The sequence below is a fragment of the Gadus chalcogrammus genome, chromosome 23 (genome assembly GCF_026213295.1).
Source record: "Gadus chalcogrammus isolate NIFS_2021 chromosome 23, NIFS_Gcha_1.0, whole genome shotgun sequence".
Classification (NCBI taxonomy): Eukaryota; Metazoa; Chordata; class Actinopteri; order Gadiformes; family Gadidae; genus Gadus; species Gadus chalcogrammus.
The window spans coordinates 4,723,404-4,748,290 of record NC_079434.1 but is presented as its reverse complement, the minus strand read 5'-3'; the positions used below and the strand labels follow the sequence as shown (position 1 = coordinate 4,748,290).

At 47.6% G+C, this 24,887-nt stretch overlaps 2 protein-coding genes across 2 annotated transcripts in view; one reads left to right on the top strand and one right to left on the bottom strand.

Moving 5' to 3' along the window:
* The first annotated feature begins 810 nt into the window (after positions 1-810).
* Positions 811-15,737, top strand: galnt11 (UDP-N-acetyl-alpha-D-galactosamine:polypeptide N-acetylgalactosaminyltransferase 11 (GalNAc-T11)). Its single transcript, XM_056584081.1, has 12 exons — positions 811-1,077; positions 2,894-3,174; positions 3,416-3,539; positions 5,775-5,941; positions 6,412-6,537; positions 8,511-8,760; positions 9,153-9,270; positions 10,340-10,492; positions 11,494-11,712; positions 12,276-12,380; positions 12,519-12,656; positions 13,015-15,737. The coding sequence occupies exons 2-12, from the start codon at positions 2,928-2,930 to the stop codon at positions 13,144-13,146; spliced, it is 1,779 nt and encodes a 592-aa protein (XP_056440056.1). The 5' UTR covers positions 811-1,077; positions 2,894-2,927; the 3' UTR covers positions 13,147-15,737.
* A 1,101-nt stretch (positions 15,738-16,838) lies between these two features.
* The window catches only part of LOC130377607 (histone-lysine N-methyltransferase 2C-like), a 64,917-nt gene continuing 56,868 nt past the window's right edge, over positions 16,839-24,887 (bottom strand). The window contains exons 69-79 of the mRNA XM_056584758.1: positions 24,433-24,771; positions 23,875-24,084; positions 23,046-23,449; positions 22,149-22,261; positions 21,912-22,048; positions 21,241-21,368; positions 20,499-20,700; positions 20,020-20,136; positions 19,840-19,913; positions 19,271-19,379; positions 16,839-18,523 (exon numbers count right to left, since the gene is read on the bottom strand). Of these exons, the coding sequence (XP_056440733.1) occupies positions 18,431-18,523; positions 19,271-19,379; positions 19,840-19,913; positions 20,020-20,136; positions 20,499-20,700; positions 21,241-21,368; positions 21,912-22,048; positions 22,149-22,261; positions 23,046-23,449; positions 23,875-24,084; positions 24,433-24,771 (1,926 nt within the window). The 3' untranslated portion in view covers positions 16,839-18,430. The remainder of the gene's footprint in view (positions 18,524-19,270; positions 19,380-19,839; positions 19,914-20,019; positions 20,137-20,498; positions 20,701-21,240; positions 21,369-21,911; positions 22,049-22,148; positions 22,262-23,045; positions 23,450-23,874; positions 24,085-24,432; positions 24,772-24,887) is intronic.

Below are 24,887 nucleotides of genomic sequence, written 5' to 3'. Positions count from 1 at the left end.
GGGAACCATGAGCTGACCAAATAAATCGGAAGTAGGCAAGGGTTCGAGGGGGTCAAGTAGAAGAAAGGGCCAAATTTTTTCGAGTTCAATTTCTGACTTTACTCTCATAATTCTGACTTTAATCTCAGAATTCTGAATTAAAAATCTATGTGGCCCTAATCCTCTTCTGTAGAATGGTCATTTTAATTTGTGTCCATAACTTGTGAACGATAATATGGTGCTCATCTCTGTGATGATGAGCCTATCCTTGAAATTGTTCATTGAAATGTACGGATAATTTTTCAAATCAAGAGAGTTGATGTTTGTCTTAAAACTTTGAAGCAAAATTTAGTTTGGTGTGAAACCGCTCAGTACACAAGTACACGTTAGCTTCAGCGGCTCAGGGTGTTGAGAGAAAGTTACAAAGGCAATTTTTTCTAATTACTCAATTTTAACAGTCTCATATTCAGTATTAGTATTATGACAAACTGTGACTTTCTTGACACACAAAATTATCTTTAAAATTGCCAACTTTTTTGTAATCTTCTTTTTGTAATTCACGGCATAATTCAAATGGGATCTAATATTATTTTGCCCAAAACTTGGGTTTAGCTTACTGACATACACTTTTTTAAACTTTTTTTTGTATTTATAGAATATTCAATTGAAGTATACTTTTGTCTACTTATTCTTTTATTTTAAAAAGAAAGGCCTTGAATGCTGTTTTATTAATCATAACATTTTAATCAAATATAACAAGTCCGTTTTCTGAGTTGTTTACATGGTTCTGGTAAGCATGGGCGTTGAAGGGTTTTCCCGGTTTGACTTGAACGCATCATATAGGTTTTCTCTGGTTTCAGCTCAGTCAGTCAAGTGCTGTGGACGTGAAACAGGCGATTTTTCGGGTTCTCCTGGACCGATAATGACCTATTGGCAACAATGAATGTCCAGATGAATCTGCTAACGTGATTTTAAACGCACTGCTGTGCTTGGACGGGAAGGATGTCCATGTGCATTGCTCCACTGCACTGCTGATGTGGTGAGAATTCTAACGGAGTTCGACCCAGGAGAGACACCTCTGACCACAAGTACAGCCAGGTAATCAGCAAACCATGTTTGTACATTACATTACACATTTGGACTGATAATAAATGCTCTTGATTTGATTGTCCTTAAGGTGGTTGAACTATAATGAAGTGTGGAGGACGTTGATGTGTGGGAATCAGCTAACTGGCTAAACTAAGCTAACGTTCACTGTTATGGTTAAAAACAACCAATAAACTAACACCGGGATTTGAAGTTGTGTGTATGGTTTCTGCAAGGCATCCGAGAGTGTTGTCAGGCTATTAATTGATCACTGTCTCACTTTTTATGTCGCTCTAAATGTTGCACTAAAACGCTCCTTATTGAATCATCTGACTTAAAGTAACTTGGCTAGCTAGCCAACGTTTAGCTTTTAGATTGGGAACAGCCTGTGGATGGAGCTGACTGTTTAATATATTTATGTATTATTCATATAATCTATTCTACTACTATTTAATAGATGAGACGAGGATAACCAAATGACACTAAAAACTGCATGTAATAATGTGCATTCTGACAGGTATGTGTGTGTGTTATGACACAGGTTTCCACTGGTGATATGAATTATTGATGTGGATATTGTGTGGGTAGAACCTGAAGAGTAAATTACTATTATAATCTAGCGTGCTGTCTGAACAGCTAAAACTAGAAGCCCATTCTGACAAGATCTGCAGTAGTGATGATGGGACATGGCTAATTAATATCTATTGGAAGCTGATTATTGATTGCCTTTCTCTGGTCTTATTTCCGATAACCTTGATGTCCATAGGATGGTTGATTAGGGCACATCTAATTACTGATACATTTTGTAACTAACTATTGATTCCATGTTTCAGACCCCGTTTTCAACCTTGACATAGATTAGGATTTCCATATATGTCAACTGGAGTAGAACAATGATACACACTTTTGCAAATGTCAGCATGTTCTGTTTTGCAGAGTTCTTTGGATTAAGAATTAATGTGCTGACAGCTGTCATTTGAGAATACTGGTGTGCCTGTCAGGTTTCCGCTGATTTTCCTCTAGTTTGTTTCGTTGCATCCTTTCTCACTCAGCACTCAGCCTCACTTTCCTTCCCTACCTAAGCGACATGCTGCCTTTTCCTGTACCTTCTACATTTATAGTACAACTTTACTTTAGCATTACTGAAAAGATAATGAAACGGCCGGGCAAAATACTAGTATATTCATCGGTGTTGTTGCTTTGTGGTCATGTCTCTGTCCCTTCTTCACACAATAACACACTGGTAACAGGATTCCTGTTGTTTCAGGGTGCATGTGTGTGTTTTTTTGGACATAGTGCAGGTATGGGCTGAAGGGATGGACACACAATTAAATGTTTATGGGTTCTAAAGCTTGTGATACAGAGTAACTATGTAATAATATGCTATGTAAGTCATTCCAGTTCTCTCTCTCTCTCTCTCTCTCTCTCTCTCTCTCTCTCTCTCTCTCTCTCTCTGTGGGTGTTTGTGTGTGTGTGTAATCCTCTGAGACTTAAGTCATGAGATCACACACAGGCACAAACACTCACACACTTTATTATGCACAGTCCTTGTAGGGGACCACGTGAAGCTGAGGTCCATTTTCACCACATTCTCATAACTGGCATTCCTGCTATTGTGTGTGTGTGTGTGTGTGTGTGTGTGTGTGTGTGTGTGTGTGTGTGTGTGTGTGTGTGTGTGTGTGTGTGTGTGTGTGTGTGTGTGTGTGTGTGTGTGTGTGTGTGTGTGTGTGTGTGTGTGTGTGTTTGAAGGGTTAAGATAATTAAAAACAGCTGTTTGTGAATGCTCAGATTAGTTGCAGTCCCTCTGTCTCTCTCTCACTCTCTCCAGCGGTCTAATGTAAGAGGATGCTCTCTTGGCCACCATGGCCAGCTTGACTCTGAGGTACTTCTGCTATGGCTGCCTCTTCACCTCGGCCACCTGGTCGCTCCTCCTCTTCCTCTACTTCAACCTGGGGGCTGACCCGGGCCTGGCCAGGACCCCAGTGCAGGCCAGGAACAACAGGCCACTCCAGCAGCAGCAGCAGCCAATCACCAGGGGCCCTGGTGGCCAGAAGGCGGGGCGAGGGTCGTTTGTGGCCAATAAGGGGAGCGAGCTTTCACCAGAGATGGGTAAGTTATGGCAACATGGTTTTTATGCTGGCTTGAATCCAGTGTCCTATACCACCCGACTGCATAGCTAATTGGCATGTTTCCACTTCAAGCAGAAGGCGGCTAACCATAATTCCACACTGTATAGCACTGCAATCCAACGCTGTACCCACATCATTTTCACTTTTAAAACATGTTTCTTACTTGAATTGAGCTCCAAGTGACTCCCTCGCTCTCTCTCTCTCCCCCTGCCTGTCTCCAGGTATGATATTCAGCGAGGCGGATCAGAGGCTCAGGGACGTGGGCTACCACCGCCATGCCTTCAACGTCCTCATCTCCACCAGACTGGGATCCCACCGAGACCTGCCCGACACCAGAGACTCCCAGTAGGAGTCTCTCTCTCTCTCTCTCTCTCTCTCTCTCTCTCTCTCTCTCTCTCTCTCTCTCTCCTCTCTCTCTCTCTCTCTCTCTCTCTCTCTCTCTCTCTCTCTCTCTCTCTCTCTCTCTCTCTCTCTCTCTCTCTCTCTCTCTCTCTCTCTCTCTCTCTCTCTCTCTCTCTCTCTCAATATTTTCTCTCTCTATCCCTCTTTATTCCCTCTCAATTACAATTAGGGCATTTAGCAGACGCTTTTATCCAAAGCAACTTACCGTATTTTCCGCACTATAAGGCGCACTGGATTATAATGCGCACCTTCAATGAATGACCTATTTTAGAACTGTTTTCATGCATAGGGCGCACCGGATTATAAGGCGCATAGAATTGAAGATAGTGCAGTCAAACGTTTGCTAAAGGGAATGTCAACAAAACAGTCAGATAAAGTCAAACTTTATTAAGCGTTCTGACAACTCCGTTCACTCCCATGGTAACGTTGTTCAAACGTTAATGTGCATATTAACAATATCTCCCAGCCTTGTTCACTCTTCTCCCAAACGTGGAGGGGAACTTTTCCCTGATTCAGTAAACACGTAGTAAAAGAAACAGTCTGATACCAAATGTTAGTGCATTCACAATATAGTAACTCTTGATAAAGCAAAGTTGTATACGTTCAATTTACGTATAAAACTATGTTTTATACGCAGTGCATTCACAATAATTCAACGTTGTTCAAACGTTAATGTGCATATTCACAATATCTCCCAGCCTTGGTCAGTTGTAAACAGGTAAAAGAAACACAGTCTGATACCGCTAATTCAAACGTTTGTGCATAACTCGACATTGTTCAGTTACGTATTACACGTAAGGCTCCCTCTCGTCATTATCCGAGTCAGTGTTGCTTCTGTTACCTGGCAGTTCAGTGATTATTCCTGCCTTCGTGAAAGCTCGGACCACAGTTGAGACTGATATTTCAGCCCAGGCATCCACGATCCATTGGCAGATAGTGGCGTAAGTCGCCCGGCGCTGTCTCCCCGTCTTGGTGAACGTGTGTTCGCCTTCTAAGTGTTCGTGTGTTCGCCATATAAGGCGCTCCGGATTATAAAGCGCACTGTCGTCTTTTGAGAAAATTAAAGGCTTTTAAGTGCGCCTTATAGAGTGGAAAATACGGTACATCGGTTCATACACACATTGACACACCGACACACCGACGGCAGAGTCAACCATGCAAGGCGACAGCCAGCTCGGCAGGAGCAGTTAGGCTGAAGTGTCTTGCTCAGGGACACATCAACACTCAGCTAGGAGGACGGGGGATCAAACTAGCAACCTTTCGGTCTCTCTCTCCCTCAATCCCTCTTTATCCCCCCCCTCTCTCTCTCTCTCCCTCAATCCCTCTTTATCCCCTCTCTCTCTCTCTCTCTCCCTCAATCCCTCTTTATCCCCTCTCTCTCTCTCTCCCTCAATCCCTCTTTATCCCCTCTCTCTCTTTCTCCCTCAATCCCTCTTTATTCTCTCTCTCTCTTAGAGGGAGCACCGGGTAGAGCGTTGACCATTAAGGCTCGGTCCTGACCGCAGTCGCCCGGGTTCCAAACCTACTTGTGGCATGGGCAATAAAAAAATCGGTCAAAATCCAGGGTACTGTTGAGGGTGGGAGGGTACTGTTGAGGGTGGGAGGGTACTGTTGGTGGTGGGAGGGTACTGTTGAGGGCGGCAGGTGAAGGAAGGCCTTTGCTGGCCTTACTGGGTGCTGCACAGAGTAAGAGTAAAATAACTGCACACCTCCAATGGAGGATCTCACACGGTGCCATTGCTGTGAATGCTGAAGCGTAATGAATCCGGCGTAATAAACAAAACAGGGTTGAGCTCACTGTTCTGTTGTAATGCTAGGGCTAATAGTAGGGATAGAATTAGCTTTCTTTAAGGCAATGGGAGACCTAGCGGCCTTTACTGTCTCGTGGGGTTATGAGGACATTGTTTATTCAGTTGCAACTATTATTTTTAAAGAGTTTTCTTCTGTAATATTTAATTTTTCTTTTTCCAGAATAATTAATTGTCAAATAACCGTAAAAGTGGTTATGACCGGGTAGAGCGCGTACCATTAAGGCTCCGTCCTTACCACAGCGACCCGGGTTCTCTCTCCCATACCTTCCTGTCTAACTCACTCTTTCTCCCTCTATCATAAAAGGTTATTAATTATGTTGTGTGTAAAATAACTAAAGGAAATATCTCTCTGTCTCTCGCTCTGCAGGTGCAAGGAGAAGGTGTACCCTCTCTCTCTGCCCTCGGCCAGCGTAGTGATCTGCTTCTTCAACGAGGCGTTCTCCGCCCTCCTGCGGACCGTGCACAGCGTGCTGGACCGCACGCCCGCCTACCTGCTGCACGAGATCATCCTGGTGGACGACAACAGCGAGCTGGGTGCGGACACACGCACACAGGTTTTATTAAACAGAGTCCTTGTAGGAGACCACGTGAAGCTAGGGTCCATTGTGACCACACTCGAGTTGGGTGTGAACAGACACACACACACACACACACACACACACACACACACACACACACACACACACACACACACACACACACACACACACACACACACACACACACACACACACACACACACACACAGACACACACACACACACACACACACACACAAACACACTGCATCCCCATGGGACTGATGAGTACACTGATAACGTATGAGAGAGATTCATAAAGAGGACCAGATGTTTGAATTAGTTGAACTGGTTGAACTGGACCCTATGGATTGACCAAGTACAGGTTGCTCACTGACAGTCTATCTCAGTCTACAGTCTATTTGTTCTTTCTTTCCTTCTCACTCGCGTACCTTCTTCCTTGACATCTTTCTTTCGGCCTCCCAGAGGACCTGAAGGAGGACTTGGATCGCTACGTCAGGGAGCAGCTGCAGTCGAAGGTCAGACTGGTGAGGAACCAGAAGAGGGAAGGACTCATCCGAGGACGAATGATAGGAGCCTCCCATGCCACCGGTACGTCCTTGTCCCATACCTCCTACACTAGTCTGTCCCTTGTGTGCATCCTTACCCTCGACTTTCATTCATAGGTTCCCTACATGCATACATACACTACAGATAGGTAATACGCCGTAACACCTAACTAGGGATGGGCGTGAGGAATCGAGTACTCCTCGTTACAAATTAAGTTTTCTGAAGCAAATGTATTCATTTTCTGTGTGGCGCCACTGGCGCGTGCCGTGTGCTCAAAGCAAATGAAATGTATCCAATTTCTGTGTGGCGCGTGCCGTGCCGTGTGCACAACGCCAGAATTCAAAAAGTTAAGAGATGGCGGTTAGAGCAAAGCGCAGCGAAGTATTGAAATTCTTTACAGAAATAGGAGATTATAAGGTGAAATGTAAAATATGCCAAGCGAAATTGAGCTACCAGAGTACTACAAGTACTATGCGGCAACATATGCTCCTGAAACACAACGGTGAGTTCGGGAAAGCAGACCCGCAGCAACCAAGTGTGTCGGCTATTTTCACCACCGCAAGACGCAGCTGTAATCCCGGCCGTGTAGAAGATCACAACGCTGAGTATTTTTTTAGTTCATTTGCTGCCGTTTTATTTGCAGCTTTAAATTATTTGCAATGGTTAGGCTACTTGTTTCGGTTTTCTTTTTTAAAACCGTTACAGGACTTTGTTCGACGTGATTTCAATTTTTGTAAGGAAAATGTGTTTTGAACGTTTGCAAAAACAAATAATGAATACTCTGATAACTCTGACTGTTTTGATTGAGAATAAGCATTGCATTTTTGGTTGGTAATATTGCCGTTCAGCATTAGGCCTATTCCTGCTGCAGATGCGTTGCATTATAAAAATAGATTTGTTTCAAACTAGTAGTCCATTGATCCTCGAGGAATTCATTAGATCACTCCAGTTTGGAATTTACTACTCGTGCCCATCCCTACAACTAACGCACCCTTACATCTTTGGAGCCTTAAAACCGGAAAGAGAACTCCTGCAGGCATCTAGATGGAACAGCGTGCCTGTGTGCGTGCGTGTGCGTGTGTGTGTGTGCGTGCGTGTGTGTGTGTCAGTCAACCCGTTCCACCGGTACGGATATGGAGCGGGTTGCATTAACGGCACAACTACGCACATCGTTGAACTCGCTGACATATGACACACTGTTATCACACAGTTTGAGCCAGGCGTCAGGTTCTTACGGCGTGTCCCTGATGTCGGAGGAAGCCTTCTCCTGCTCCGTCAGAATCCCGATCTGTAAATAGGCGACCTCCCTGCCACTTCCGGGTCACAGGGGGGTCAATCCCATTCACCCCTTACTTTTGTCCCAGCCTTGTCAAATCCCATCTCCTTGCCCATCAAGCAAGCCGGAGACATTTCTGAACCCACTAATTCTAAAATAATAAAGTGGTGATCTTCTAAAGGAAATGGCCTGGCTGTACATCACGGAAAATGTATCACTTGTGTGAATCCACTCAGTGAATCAACTTTAGGTGATTTAAAAGTCATCTCCACGTCAGATGGCATTCCTTCTCCTGTCATCGTGGCTCCGCACAAATAGATTGCATCCAAAGCCACAACAAGGTGACTTGTGGCTTAGGGGGTAAAGCAGGGTTGGCTGGTAACTGGAAGGTTTGCTAGTGCCCGATCCCCGGCTCCTCCTCGCTGAGTGTCGAGGTGTCCCTGAGCGAGACACACTCACAACAACCGCTCCCGACGAGCTGGCTGTCGCCATGCATGGTCGACGTGTCGACCATGCATGGCGACAGCCAGCTCGTCGGGAGCGGTTGTTGTGAGGTGTGAATGTGTGCATGGACCGGTGAACGTCAGGAGATATTGTAAAGCGCTTCACAGGCTAGAGAGGCGCTTTATAAATGCGGTCCATTCACCGTTTAACAGGCAGGGAGGCGTTTCTCGTGTGAACCCCTCAGAAACTGCTGCCTTGCCCCCCTGGGTCAACCCGGCCCTTTGCGTGTCCCCAGGCGACGTGCTGGTGTTCCTGGACAGCCACTGCGAGGTGAACACGGCGTGGCTGCAGCCCCTGCTGGGCCTGCTGCAGAGGGACCAGCACACGGTGGTGTGCCCCGTCATCGACATCATCTCCGCCGACACGCTCGTCTACTCGCCCTCGCCCATCGTCCGCGGGGGCTTCAACTGGGGGCTCCACTTCAAGTGGGACCCCGTGCCCCCCGCCGAGCTCAACGGGCCCGACGGGGCCGCCGGGGCCTTCAGGTCGGTAGGGTCCGGCAGCCGGTCACATGACCAGGGGCTAACGTGTACTGCTGGGATGTTGGGGATTTGGTATTTTTACAGAGAGGGGGAAATCGACAGACCTGGCAATGGCGTTAACATGTTACCCTGCATGTTTCCTAAAAAAAGGGGTAATTTCCTCAGGAGGGATAAACAAAGTGCTTTGGAGTCAGACAAAGCACAACGGGCTATTTAACATCACGTGATCTTAAACAACAATGGCTTTTCAAAAGTCATCAGAAAAAATGTAGATCAGTTCTGGTGTGTAACTTGAGCCGTTGACCCATAACCAAATCTAATGCAAGTTGCTTTTGGTGGAAGTGTCTGCTAGCTAAAGGATAGTATCTGCATCCCATCTCTGCCCCCCCCCCCAGGTCCCCCACCATGGCTGGGGGCCTGTTTGCCATGAACAGGAAGTACTTCAACGAGCTCGGCCAATACGACGCCGGCATGGACATCTGGGGCGGGGAGAACCTGGAGATCTCCTTCAGGGTGAGAAAGAGAGCGGCTATCTAGTCCAATCACACGTCTCTATCGCTGCCTCATGTCCCTCTAATGTCTCTCTTGCCATGTTTCATCAAGGTATTGATAGATGGATGGATAGATAGATAGATAGATAGATAGATAGATAGATAGATAGATAGATAGATAGATAGATAGATAGATAGATAGATAGATAGATAGATAGATAGATAGATAGATAGATAGATAGATAGATAGATAGATAGATAGATAGATAGATAGATAGATAGATAGATAGATAGATAGATAGATAGATAGATAGATAGATAGATAGATAGATAGATAGATAGATAGATAGATAGATAGATAGATAGATAGATAGATAGATAGATAGATAGATAGATAGATAGATAGATAGATAGATAGATAGATAGATAGATAGATAGATAGATAGATAGATAGATAGATAGATAGATAGATAGATAGATAGATAGATAGATAGATAGATAGATAGATAGATAGATAGATAGATAGATAGATAGATAGATAGATAGATAGATAGATAGATAGATAGATAGATAGATAGATAGATAGATAGATAGATAGATAGATAGATAGATAGATAGATAGATAGGAACTTTATTAATCCCTCAGGAAATTTCATTTCCAGAAAACAACAAAAATAAATGTGCAAAAATACAAAATGCTAAATGCAAAAAAATATATATGCAGGGAAATAATATACAAGGTTAATAACATGCAAGCCAATATTTAAATGAGGTAGTGCTTAAACAGTGCATAAAAACAGTGCCAGAAAAACAGCCAAGTTGTGTTTGATGTGCAGTGTTATGTTACTACTGAGTGGGTCAGGCCTGCAGCTCCACCCTGACCTCCGTCCTCTGCCGCCACCTACCTGCGGTGGCGTGGTGTTGCACAGTTGAATGGCTCGGGGTCTGTTGCTGTTACACATCCTGTCGCTCCTCTATGCGTCATTCAATGATTGCTTTAGGAAAGGTCGATGCTACGTTAGCCAAACTATGACGGAGGTATGCTTCAAATGATGTTGAGCGTGGGTGTGTCCCGCTGCGTGTCCTCCCAGATCTGGATGTGTGGGGGTCAGCTGCTAATCGTGCCCTGCTCCCGGGTCGGCCACATCTTCAGGAAGAGGAGGCCCTACGGATCGCCCGGGGGCCAGGACACCATGGCACACAACTCCCTGCGCCTCGCACACGTCTGGATGGACGACTACAAAGTAGGGCGGGAAACACACACACACACACACTAATGTACACACACACATTTCAATGTCTTTATTTGTGTCCGCATTTATAAAATACATTGCAAGGGCACAAATATTTTCAGTTGCTTTTGATGCCCTACATCCTCGAAACAACATGTTGCAGTACTTGAGTCAAACATGCACAGAATAGACAATACGTACACATGAGCTTATTCTGCACACAGTCTGTTAACAGACAGAGAAAATCTATGGGTACAGAAAACACCTCCTCCTCCAAATAGCTCGGCTGCCTATAATGGAGGAGATTGAGCAATATGTTGCAAGCTGCTTGGCTTTACATTTGGACAACCTCATAATTCTCAAGCCTCTGACCACCAGCCTGTGGACATGACCTAGGCTGCCGAAAATAAAAACGATAAGCTGGCATTTATAGCCTAAATCTATGATAGCACACACACACACACACACACACACACACACACACACACACACACACACACAGAGAGATATACCTAAACAATATCTAATTTAAATCCTCACATTAAATCCAATACTTTCTTTTTTTTTTATATTGATAATGTTCCTTCACGAGTCCGAAACTCTTAAGAGATATCTCCTTGCTGGACGGTCTGCAATACAAATGAGTTTGAGCTGGGAGGTTAGAGGACAGTTCAGTGACAGCGGTCTGGTGGTCATTGATCACTGGCCGGCTGTCGATGGACCAACTCACAGCAGTACACATTCATAGTCTGCATTTTAGGGGATTTTGCTGATGATTTTAAGACTTAAACCACCTCGCAGGGGCAACAGCCAGCTCTACAGACGCAGTCAGGGTGGGGTGCTCAGAACCACCTCGACACTGAGCTAGGAGGAGCCGGGGATCAAACTAGCAACCTTCGGGTTACCAGGCAACCGGCTCTACCTCCAGAGCCACTGTCGTCCCAATCAGTTCATCAGTTCATCAGTTCATCAGCTGGTGTCAGCCCCCTCTGTGTCCCCTCTGCCCCCCCCAGGAGCAGTACTTCTCCCTGCGTCCCGAGCTGCGGGAGCGTCCGTACGGCGACGTGAGCGAGCGCCAGGCGCTGCGGCAGCGGCTGCAGTGCCGGTCGTTCCGCTGGTACCTGGACACCATCTACCCCGAGATGCAGCTGGAGGCCAACGGCAACAAGAAGCAGCAGATGTTCGTGAACAAGGCCGGGCTGCGCAGGCCCAAGGTGCTGCAGCGAGGACGGGTACGCCGCCGCGAGCTCACCCACGCTATCGCTTGTCTTCAGTGTTTAGTGGTTGTTTTACCGGGTCGGTGACGGAGGCTCAGTGCCATGAGAAAGGTAGCGAACGTTTTGGTATCTCAGGAAAAGGATTTCTGTTTCGTGTTTTTGGGGGCGGTGGATCAACTCGAGAACGATTCTCGATTCAAAACGATTCACGGCCCCAAATCGGTTCTCGATTCGGTACATAGGGTGCTGATTTCAGGACCTCCCCCTGACAAAGGCGATGTGGCAAATGATCTCATGAAAGCAGAGTAAAGTGGTTAATATTAGGTGGTTAAATGAATTAAAATCATCTGATTGCAATAATATGAAAACACAAATGAATGATGTATTTTTGGTAGCAGTGAATCATACGAGATAAGAATCCAGTGAATCGATTCCCTTCTTCCAGCCCATCTCAAAGCGTCAGATATCGTGAACGACTCGCTGATGAACGCGGTCTACTCATTAGCTTTCGTTATTAGAAATGACTCATCAGTATTAGTTGTTTATAATTTCCCACTTCTTTGCATCCCCTTCCCCAGCTGCGTAACCTAGCAACCGGCCATTGTCTGGTGGCACAGGGCCGGGCCAGTCAGAAGGGCGGGGCCGTGGTCCTCAGACCATGTGACCTCAGAGACCCCGAGCAGGTGAGCCACGCCCAAAGCACCAGGCACGGTAATGGTCATGGGATGATGGGTGGTAGTTTTCTGTAAATCAAATGGTGTGTGTGAGTGTGTGTCTGTGTGTCTGTGTGTCTTTGTGTGTGTGTGTGTGCACGTGCGTAGGAGTGGGCGTATGACGAGGACAGCGAGCTGGTCCTGGCCAGCCTGCTGTGTCTGGACGTCTCCGAGGTGCGGACCTCCGACCTGCCCCGGCTCATGAAGTGCCACGGCTCAGGGGGGTCCCAGCAGTGGACTCTGGGGGTCCGTCTCACACACACACAATACACGCACACACAATACACGCATGCGCACACACAACAATACAGGTACAACAATACACAGTTCACACACACACCAACTCGCACCCAAAAATGCACATTTTACCCACGCACAACATAATACACAAACACACAACAATACAAAGTTGACACAAACACAAACACACACACACACACACACACACACACACATACACACAACAATACAAACACAAACAACAGTACACACACACACAATACAGGGTTCACAAAAGCCTCTCAGCCCTCACAGTGCACAGTTAATGCACTCCCACGCTGAGGATGCAGTATGCGTCATAGGATCTGTCTCTCTCTCTCTCCAGAGGGCTAACCGGCTCTACCAGGTCTCCGTGGGTCAGTGTCTGTCCGTGCTGCAGCCCGTCGGCCCTAAGGGCTACGTTGCCATGGCGATCTGCGACGGCTCCCCGCCCCAGCAGTGGCAGATGGACGGCTGACGGGGGTGACGTCACACACACACAGGAGGAGAGCCGCAGCACAGAGACGGCCTCAGGGCGGGTCACACCACAACACACACGCACAGTCCGGCAGACACACAGAAAACCAGACGTGTAACGTACACAAACTGTATTACACACAAGCCTGACGATACGACTTATTGGCTTCAGTCCATCCCTCCCTTAAGTGACCTTTGACCCCCCCCCCCCCCCCCCCCCCCCCCCCCGACACACACACCGTTGACAAGGAACAGGCACAAGGAAGTGAGGAGAACAGGAAGTGGACGTGGGCGTTTTGATAAGTGACTTTGGAGCGTTCTTCTTCAGGGAGACAAGCGTGTGTTGTTTTTAAAAGTGAAGGAGGGAAGAGGAGAGACTCTTCCTCTCCAGGAGAATTTTATTCCTTGTTTTCTGCTCTTGTCTGATAATCACTGATCATTGGTTGACCTCGAGGAGGGACCGGTTGGCGCGCGCAAACACACACACACAGACACAGACACAGAGACAGACAGACATAAACAGACTGCTGTGCCTTCAATGGCCTTTTAATAATCCATCACACGTTGTATAATAATGAAAGTCAAACTGAAAGGGAACTCTTTTGGACCGGTGAGATGCGTCCGTTCCTTCAGAGCTTGGAACCGGGAGAGGACCAACATCACCAGCTGGGGAATACGCTCCTCTTAACCTTTAGTGTATTTATTTTACAAACATCGGGGCTAGGAGTCTATAATAGCAAGCTTGTGTCTGTGTGTTTCCTCTGCTGCCTGGTTGGTTGGTAGCAGCAACTGGCTGACCAGCGATAATCGTACTCGCTGCATTCAATTGCATTGCATTTCGTTTAGGAATTAAACAACGCTGACTTTTAAGGGTCTACCGTGATGAGCGACACTTTCTTTTGTCAGGATCAGGATTCAGATTTCGTTGGCCCCTGGCGCGGTCAATCGCTTTGGTAAAGATGAGGTTGGGTTGTTCTCAGAATACAGTGTGGAGGGAGTCTGGAAGGCACTGATGACTTTGCTCTCTTTGGTATTTTGTCAATCATGTGATTTAAGTGTCTTTTTGTTTGGAACTGAATCACTGTGTTCAGTGCTGCCGTTCTGTGCGTGGTCGTCTGTTCAACATGTTGCCCGTACGAGTGTTAGCGACTCACTGTGGAGCTCAGCATCGATGTCCACCCAGCCCTCTCCCCTAGACAATGCACAGCATTGTGGTCAGGTCTCCAGGTACAGGAGGATGTCACCGTAGCAATGAGCAGGGGGTGCGATCAGTAGTTTAAAGGGCCTCTATTCTACCACAAGGTTTGAGTTTGATTAGCCATTACAAGCTGCTGGAACATCCACCTTTACCTGGGTCTGAGTGACAACACAAGTCGACGTGTCCACCTACAGTCCACTGGGTAGGCTGGTAGACTGATCTATCCAGCATGCATCGAGGTGGACGCGCCCCCACTTGTGATGTCACTAAGGCACAGGGAAGGGCAGGTTTGTAAACGGCTTGTAATGGCTAATCAGACTCACAACTGGCAAAAACCAGAGGCCCTTTAGATACAGACAGATAAACGTTTTCTAATTGGCTCCTGAACTAAAGTTATCTGTTGACCAGCAAAATCTTGAGTTCTCAGTTTTGTTGATTGCGATGACAATCGCTCTGATGTCCAGGCAGCTAGTTTGCACCTTTATTGGGGTCATCTCATTTTGTGCTTCCAGACACATCACCTAGGCATCTATGTTTACTGTGAACAGCGCCTACTAGCTGGTAATCGGTATAATATACTTTTTTTTTTATTGAAGGTGATGCAAATGTCGGCTCTTAATTAAGTTGCTCCATAATGTTTATGCGTAGAATTTGTAATGTTAGGATAATCTAAAGACCTATAATCCATGTTTGACAGGAGGTGGTTTCTGGATGGCTGGAGACTACTCTGGTGTATTACGCCGTAGTATTAAAGGTAGAGATAATAGACATCTCAACAATTTGTGTCGGTGATGTTTGTAAAGGTTTGTTTTTTTCTTGTTTGTTTGGTTTGACTCTTATTTCATGACTTGTGGAAGCAGCAAAGTGTGATGTACAGAAACCCTCTTCATTCATTCTCAAACCACTCGGTACATTTCAGGTCTGTGACGCAGACCTACGGTTCTTTCAAATTTCTAATGTAAGACATTCTTTTTAAATCTACTGAATTCAAGAGAAACGAAGATGACACAGACCTTCAGTTATTTTAAATGTGTGAAATATGCGGACATTATTTTTAAATCTGTCCTGAATTCAAGAGAAAGAGGGACGACTGGTTTGGAGAAGGATGCAGACGGCTGCTGTCCTGTCTGTGTGACCCTCAGGAGTGTGTTCAGCTTCTGCTACTGGCATGTCTCGTGTTCCCATTATCTCTGGGGGCTAATTGTGGTCCTTTTAAATCATTTTGTTTTGGAGCCCCCCATGTCCGTTTGTCTTTCCAAGAAATCGGCTTGAGGGCTCAACGCTGAATTTCCGAAATGATTGAATGTGGAATAAGGAAGTGATGTGCTTTATTCTTCTCAATGGGAAGTTCTAAGTTCACTTTGTGTTTTCTTAACCAATAAAAGTCGTTTTAAATGAGACCCCGTTTTACATTAATCTTTTTGGACTCAAAGCCAGAGGAGACAATTTCCTTTTGTGATTTGTTGAAATTCTCTTTACATCCCGACAGCAGAAGTAAAACAAATGTTGTAAAAAAAAATTAAAAAAAGAACAACATATGGTGTCTGTGTCGATGGCACCTGTAATAAGCCTCATTGGGCCTGAATAAATGGATGACCTTCTACATAGCTACCAGTGCACACTCTGCCCAGGCACCACAGCCAGCGAGCTAGTCCTTTGTTTTGGGGGGCAGGGATTTCTTCAGCCAGACACTTTCAAAATCTAGCTTATTCTGGCTGGTGTCTCCAAATTAACCACTGATGAAGCACAACCTACTTTTTAGGGTACTTCGTACATCAAAATATTTGATTCAATTTTAGAGCAGGATCATGGAAAGATACAGGCAGCAAAGTTCCCGAGCAAAAATTCAGTGGGACAATGGGTGTACATGATTCTTATCAGGACACTTTCACATCGTTGGTAGTTCACTCAAAGGTGTGGGGGAGTGACCGGAGAGTTGAGAAGTTGCCATTACAGGAGAGACCTAAGTCAATTTGTTATACAGTATACCATAGTGAAGTGGACATGTCTGCAAGGCTGCAATCTATGCAACCGAGAAGTCAGTCGATTGGTCTCAGTATCAGACTTCGTGGCAACACTGGCAATGCAGAAGCAAACTATCTTATCACCTTTCAATTAGAGAGGAAGGGAGGTATCTATGTCGGAGGAGAATGTAGAAAAATCCTTTTCAATTGACTGACTCATTGATTAACAGGGTTAACATAATTTGTATAAAATTGTGTATTAGTTACGATTAATAAATCCACAACCCCCACTCTAGCTGTAACTGTGCCTCATTGTTTTAAAGGAAGCCAGAAAACATTCGGAGATACTTCAGTAACATTTGTACTTTGTCAGTATTCAACATTTTCTTGGTTTATTGGTGAATCATTTTTTTTAGCAACAATAGCCTAACTATAAAAGGCATGGTTTCTAATACCCTAAGAACTAGAATGAATATATTCAACTTGGTAGAAAAAAAGTCAGCCTTCAGCTGATAGGACAATAAAATGATTTGCGAGACCATTAGCTCAAGATGTAAAATATTTTTATTTTTTGTAAATGATCCTAAATTCACAACTTTTTTTTCCCAAAAACATAAAGATACATAATTATTAGGTCACATTTTCTTCAAAAGGCTTCATGTGTCCATCAATAGATTCTACGACTGTACACATCAGGACTGGGATCAGTGGCTTGTTAGGGTGGGAAATGTACAACGACTACAGGGGGTAGAGAGGTGGGAGTGAGTATATACACTGTGGCTGTGGGGCAGACAGGGACATGCTGTGTGTGGATCTAGATATTACAACAGCCACTTGGACAGTCCACAGCTCTTTATGTGCACCAAACCAAAAATACATATAAAAAAAAAAAAAACTGATACTACCAGTTTTATTCCAGGCCACAAACGGCAAGTTAAGAAGCTTCTATCAGATTCAAAAGCTCTGATTTCAAAAAACATGGGCCACACACACACACACACGCACACAAAGTTTCAACAATTAAAATGAACAGACGCATATTTGCAAGTATGTAGCTGGGTTGTCATTTCCAGAAATGTTATTAGGAACATAAGCGAGGCCTTCTGTCAAAAAAAGGGGGGTTTTGATTGACAAGGCAGCCAGGCAGGAAGAGGAGGACCTTCGGGAAGCCAGGAAAAAATGTTTTCAAAGAACACTTCAAAACTCTTAAATTCAAAATTATTTCATGTGGTCAATTTGTTTTCTTTTGCCTTTAAACAAAAAAGGTAAAATGGAACAAAAATACTCTGTTCTATAAACATTCTGTACACATTTACATAATATACCACCCTGCCTGGTCTAACAGATACAGCTTCCAGACAACCATGATGAAGGTGAAGATGATGATGATGTGGTCAAGGTAGCTCTTGGTCATGATTCTCTACACGGATTTCTCGTCTCGTTTCGATACAGATATTTACATAATTCTAGCCACCAAACCTCCTGCAGTTTAGAAAATAGCTTCATTCAGTAATAAATACAAAAGATCTCTTATTTTACACAAAATTAAAAAAAGAGAGGGAGGGAGAACTAAGCGAGACGGGGGGGAAACCAAAAACTGACTCATGGAATCAAGTATTTCTTCGACGGGAATTTGTCTCCAGTTATTAGTGCAAGTTAATAATCCTCCCTTTCAGGAACTAGAAGGGCGTACATTCTGGAGTTAAGCTGCGTGTTGCGCTAAAGCATGTGTCCAACCGCCACGGCGGCGACAATGTATGTACACAGATAATATTCCTCTTTTCCTTTCAAAGAGGACCAGCCCCTTGAAGACGGGACGTGAGGCAGTAGCCAATCAGTGAACCCACCACCGATCAGGTGACCTCTGACCCCTGCACTCACCCGACACTGTTGGACTCGACATAAACCAAAAAAAAAAACAGCCAATCATGGAAAAGACTAAATGCCGCCAGTGAAAAGAAAAACAGTCTACATGAATATAGGATTTGTTAATCGTTGTTTATGTGATGGTCAAAGACGGGATTCTCCGCTGAACACAGCACCAAGACGAAGAGAGCTGCCAACCACACTCAGAGCAGGCGTGCGCCTGGGAGTGAGTGTGTAAGTATGTGTCAAGGTGAGCGTCAGTTCATCCATTTGCGACAGTTGAGCGTTCCACAGTGACAGGGGATCTTGTGTTGATCGTCCTCCAGGTCAAACTTGTAGTCGTAAGAGAGCTGAGGAGAGAGACAGTTAGAGAGAGCGAGAGACAGAGACAGAGACAAAGAGAGAGAGAGAGAGAGAGAGACAGGGTTGCTTTAAGAGTTGGTTGACTGATTAAATGTCTGAATTACTTGTTTACCTCCTACTCTTCTCCTCCGGGTTATCTGACTGACTAGTTTGCCAACTGGTTAACTGACTGTTTAACAGGCATACTTGTTGACTTAATGGTTAACTGACAAGCTATTGAACTAACCGGTTAACTGATTGAAGACTGATTTAACTCCTCTCTTTGGATGACTGACTAGCGAACTAACTGGTTAAGCAGTTTACCATCTCTTAATTTGGAGAACAGACCATTTCACTTACTGACTAGTTAACTTACTGGTTGACCGTCTGACTAGTAAACGTACTGTCTAACAACTAGTGAACAAACTGGCTGACTTACTGACTGGTGAACTAGCTGGCTGAGTGGTTTACCTCCTTTCCTCTCTGTTTGACTGACTGGTGAACTAGCTGAGCGGGTTACCTCCTCTCTGGTTTACTGACTGTTTGACTGACTGGTGAACTAGCTGAGCGTCTTACCTCCTCTCAGGTTTACTGACTGTTTGACTGACTGGTGAACTAGCTGAGCGGGTTACCTCCTCTCCTCTCTGGATGACTGACTGTTTGACTGACTGGTGAACTAGCTGCGCAGGTTACCTCCTCTCCTCTCTGGATGACTGACTTGTTTGACTGACTGGTGAACTAGCTGAGCGTCTTACCTCCTCTCCTCTCTGGATGCGTCTGCAGGAGCTGATGATGATCTTGTTCTCTCGCTCCACGGTCACCACCTCCGTGATGCAGTTGGGAGAGCAGGAGTGGTTGACGTACCTGAGGGGAACACAGCGCATTACCCTTCTGCCCCGGGAGGGTCTCAGTACCCACGACACCGGGCCCTGGAGGCAGGTGGACTCCGTCCGGAGACTTCTCATTGGATCTTACATTTAGGACGTTTAGCACACGCTTTTATCCAAAGGGAATTACAATAAGTGTATTTGTCGGAAGACGGTGAAACAACATATCGCTGTCAGTAGAGAACCCTGTTCGTAGAAAGAAGTGCCAAGCACCAACAATCACTAGGTTAACCCATTCCTCCGTACGCAACAAAGATATCTAGGATAAGATGCTTCACAATGCTAAGTACTATAACTAAGTAGGACATACAATAACTGCGTGCATTTAAGTGCCAGGATGTACAACAAACAGGTGAGTGTCGCTCATTCATCCAGATTCTGAAGCGCTTCCTTTAACTGTCAGCGTCTGAGAGTGACATGGGTGAGTGACACCGTACCTCGCAGGTCCTCCGGTGATGGTGGCGTCGATGACGTAATCGTTGTCGATCCTGAACATGTACACGCCACGGTTCTGTAACGCAAAGCCCACACACGTAGGTTACACACCGTATATGGTCACTTCCTAGTCCCAGGTGTCTGGGAGCTACGTATGTTTGGAGGGACGGAGCGAGGGTTACCTGAGCTTCGTACAGCCTCTCCTTGCGGTTGGCCACTTCACTCCGGATGATGGTTCCGATGTACTCGATGACCATGGTGCACTTCTCTATGTCTCTGGCCGCGTACAGACCAAGACCCTGCACACACACACACACACACACACACACGATATAAGACCACAAACAGACAGACCTCACAGAGTGACAAAGACAGCTGTGTTTGATTGAGCACAAAGTGAGTGTGTAGGTGTCTGACACGAGTGGTGCAAGTTCAATCTACGGCACGCAGGAGAGTGTGTGTGTGTGTGTGTGTGTGTGTGTGTGTGTGTGTGTGTGTGTGTGTGTGTGTGTGTGTGTGTGTGTGTGTGTGTGTGTGTGTGTGTGTGTGTGTGTGTGTTACCTGGCATGCAGGAGTGTGTGTGTGTGTGTGTGTTACCTGGCATGCAGGTGTGTGTGTTACCTGGCATAAAGGTGTGTGTGTGTGTGTGTGTGTGCGTCACCTGGATGCGTGAGCGGGCCAGGTAAACGTTGGTCTTCCACTCGGCGGTCATGCGGCGGTACTGGGCCGACTTGGAGTGGCGGCCCTGGGGGGCCCCGGCCACCGCCTCCCCGGGGGACAGGGAGATGACGCCGGGCACCAGGCCCACGATGGCCCCCACCGAGCCCTGGCAGCGCGGGGCGATGCTGGTCAGCAGGGTGGGCCTGGAGGGCAGGGGGCAGAGAGACGGGGGGGGGGTGATAAGGAAAGAGAAACAGAAAGAAGGAAAGAAAGAAAGAAAAAAAGGAAAGAAAGAAAGAAAGAAAGAAAGAAAGAAAGAAAGAAAGAAAGAAAGAAAGAAAGAAAGAAAGAAAGAAAGAAAGAAAGAAAGAAAGAAAGAAAGAAAGAAAGAAAGGCAAAAGCAAAGCACGGAGAAAGAGACTGATTAAACACGGATAGATTTAGTGTCGGTGAAAAGAAAACTACTTTTTGCTGTGAAATGATGAAACGACCTGTTCATTATGATTGCAGTAGTTTAAGGGTAGTAGTGTCACTGCATTATGTTTGACAAAGGTTTATTTAATTTTGTTCATCAATCATATGCAATTAATTGCTAATTGCCAGCCGGACGGGTTATAGGGAAAAGGCCCCCCCTCAGGGGGTCCGTATCGATTCAGTACTGAACATGTGAGGGCGTCCCGACCCCTCCTTCAGGGGCCCCCCGTATTGAAGGCAGTGCTGAACATGTGAGGGGGTCCCGGTACCTCTTGGTCTGGCAGGCTTTGGGCTCCGAGCGGGCGGAGCCGGACGGGTTGAAGGCCAGGGGCCACTCCATCAGGGGGTTGCGTCCGTAGCGGAAGGTGTAGCGGTCACACGCCTCAACGCCGGGCAGCTGGAGACACACACAGACACACACACACACACACACATCAACGTGCAATCCTAACCCATCGTTCAGTGATTCATTGTTCATGTTGTGCAGGCGTTGACGGTGTGAGTGTCGAGCACGAGCAGCGATTGTGGTGTGCGTGCGTCCTCATATCAGTCAACGGACTGGTGGTAAACGGACTGCATTAACCAGTGGCCCTTCAAAGCCCTTCACAATATGCCTAACATCAACCACACCGGGCGACAGCCAGCTCGTCGGGGGCCGTCGGGGTGAGGCGTCTCGCTCAGGGACACCTCGACACTCAGCTAGGAGGAGCCGGGGATCGAACTAGCACCCTTCTGGTTCCCAGCCAACCCGCTCTACCTCCTGAGACACATGCCCCATGCATGCTTAAAGGGATCAGGAACATTTATACATGCATCACGTATTTAAATGTTCCATGTCACAATGCATGACATGAGAGTGTGTGTGAGTGTGAGTGTGTGCGTGTGTGTACGTGCACGGTGAGCCCCCGGCTCTCCCTCTACAGCGCCATGGCCAACGCACCGACTCCACGATGCGGGTGACCGCCGAGGTGCTGAGCCCAAACAGGTCCTCCCCCTTCAGGTAGGCGGGGAACAGCTTGAGGGTCCCGCTGGCGGTCCGCAGCCCCGACACCGGCTCCAGGACGCGGTCCCACACCACTGCAGGTCAGGCGGCAGTGTTAACACACACACACACACACACACACGGTAACGGGGCAACGGGGAGGGAGGTGGCAGAGGGTGGGGTCAGAGGTCATACCTTTGGGGGTGGGTCCGGTCAGGATGAGGTCTTCGTAGCCCTTCTCCACCACCTTCAGCTTGAAGAGGGGCTCGCCCTCCAGCTCCTCGATGGAGCACATGTACTTACACCGCCTGCAGACACACACACACACACACACACACACACACACACACACACACACACACACACACACACACACACACACACACACACACACACACACACACACACACACACGACACCTAATTATCATCCATTCAAATAATTAGCGGTGACGCTATTAAAGGAAAATAATCATCACTAGAACAACTGTGGGAGGGGCTTTTACGGACTACAGGGAGATACTCGTACTTTCGGGGCGGGGCTATATGGATTTTAAGGCTATCGCAGTCTCTACTAACTACAACTCGACTTTAGTGGCTGTAGCAAAAACTGCTTTATTGACGTAACCATGTGACTCAACACGTCCCGTAACAATGAATGCAGGCGATGGCATGCACCCAGCCCACAGAGGACCCCATGCACCCCGCCCACAGAGGACCCCATGCACCCCGCCCACAGAGGACCCCATGCACCCAGCCCACAGAGGACCCCATGCACCCCGCCCACAGAGGACCAGAGGAGGCTGTATTCCCGCCGCGTCATCGTTTTCTAAACTGGGTGCATTGAGGACGAGAGGTTGGACCAGGATCAACCTATAGCACTGCTAAGGAACGTTCTCGTCCCCGATGCGTCGTCCCTCCATAAGCCTTGCTTATCCTCCTAAAAACCTTTCTGGAAACGATAACCCAGCTTCCAAACAGTCGCTGTTCGTTTTAATTGTCTAAACTCTGTGTGTGTGTGTGTGTGTTTGTGTGTGTGGCCCCTGCTCTTAATGAATCAGAGGGTCGGGGGGTGGGGGGTGGGGGTGGTTACCGGTTGCTGTGGCGCATGCTCCAGTAGAGGCGGTGGGCCTGGTAGCCCACGGGGAAGATGGCCCCGTGGTTGTGGAAGGCGGCCATCTGCTGGGGCAGCAGGCGGCCCACCGCCCGGAACACCAGGCTGCCCACGCGGAAGGTGTGCTGGCGGTCGCCGCGCTGCACGATGGCGGCGATCTGCCGCGCCTCGTCCCGCTGAACGTAGACGCGCCGCGCCACGGCGAAACAGCGCAGCTCAGAGTCGTAGGGGTCCTCGGCGCCGGGCCCGCCGCCCGGGGGGGAGCGCGGCGAGCAGGAGGAGCTGGGCGAGGCGCCGCTGGTGGAGGGCCTGGGGGCGTCGGCCCCGCCCCCCGGGGGCAGCCCCGACCGGGGCTTGTGGAGTTGGCACAGCATGGTCTTATCCTGGAGGGGGGAGGGGCACACGGCAGGTCAGGAGCCGAACAGGGTGGATCACATGGTGGGGTGCAGTGTGTCTGCATGAAATGTGTGAGAGTAATGTGTGAGAGTAAAGTGTGTGTGTGTGTGTGTGTGTGTGTGTGTGTGTGTGTGTGTGTGTGTGTGTGTGTGTGTGTGTGTGTGTGTGTGTGTGTGTGTGTGTGTGTGTGTGTGTGTGTGTGTGAGTGAGTAAAGTGTGTGTGTGTGAGTAAAGTGTGAGTGAGTGAGTAAAGTGTGTGTGTGAGTAAAGTGTGAGTGAGTGAGTGAGTGTGAGAGTGTGAGAGTGTGAATGTGAGAGTGTGAGAGTGTGAGAGTGAGAGTGTTAGAGTGAGAGTGAGAGAGAGTGAGTAGGTGTGTGTAGGTGTGTTACAGTGTGTGTGTCCTCCTGTTACCTTGAAGAAGGTGCAGCTGGCCAGCAGGGCGCAGGTGAAGTGGTAGGTGTTGGAGCAGCGCAGGCGGTTGCAGCCGCTGGTGGCCCCGGTCTGCTGGCAGTGGGCGCAGCGCAGAGCCAGCCCCCGCCGCAGGGCCAGCTCCACGTTGATCAGGGCCCCAGCCTGGGTCTCGTACACCTCGCTGGACCACAGCGCACAGTTCAGGTGGACCTACGGGCACACACACACACACACACACACACACACACACACACACACACACACACACACACACACACACACACACACACACACACACACACACACACACACACACACACACACACACACACACACACACAGTACGATTAGACTTTTATATTTCGTGTAAAAAAAATGAATACAAGTAGAAAAAATGATATAAATCTTAAAAGTGGAGGAACGTAAGATACGCTAAAAGTAAAAATGAGAGGGTACGATGTAATAAGAAATCCTAAAATGAGAAGGTCCTATAGAATAAGAGGCATTAGGACTACAGCCCACTGAAGGCCAGAGTTCCCCCCGGACGGGACCACCCACCCAGAGGTCCAGGTCCAGGTTGAGGAGGCGGGCCGGCCCGTCCGTCAGCCCGTCGCCCAGCTGGCGGCAGAAGCAGCAGCGGCGCTGGTCCCGGGGCAGCGGGTCGGGCCGCAGACACACGCCCAGCTTCCTGAGCAGCAGGTCCACCTCCTCCTCGCTGGGCAGGGGGGCGGCCTGCCCCCCGCCGCGGGGCAGCGTGATGCGCAGGCTCCAGCGGCACCAGCGAGAGGGCTTCAGACGCTTCACGCCGTGGCGGGACGAGGACGAGGACGAGGACGAAGAGTCCTCGCCTCCGCCGCCCGGGACGGCGCGTGGGCGGGGCTTCAGCTTCACCGTCACCTGTCAGTCAAAATGTTGGATTAAGGAATATACCCAACCGATCCTTGCAAATCAAACACGGCCGTCAATCGATCAATTAATCCATGGATCGATCCATCGCCATCAATAAATCAACT

Bases quoted from the DNA above. Each gene is read 5' to 3' on its own strand.
- galnt11 (XM_056584081.1), top strand. From the start codon at position 2,928: ATGGCCAGCTTGACTCTGAGGTACTTCTGCTATGGCTGCCTCTTCACC. The intron at 5,942-6,411 runs GTGCGGACACAC...TCGGCCTCCCAG, and splicing joins GGACGACAACAGCGAGCTGG to AGGACCTGAAGGAGGACTTG. The intron at 12,657-13,014 runs GTCCGTCTCACA...CTCTCTCTCCAG, and splicing joins CCCAGCAGTGGACTCTGGGG to AGGGCTAACCGGCTCTACCA.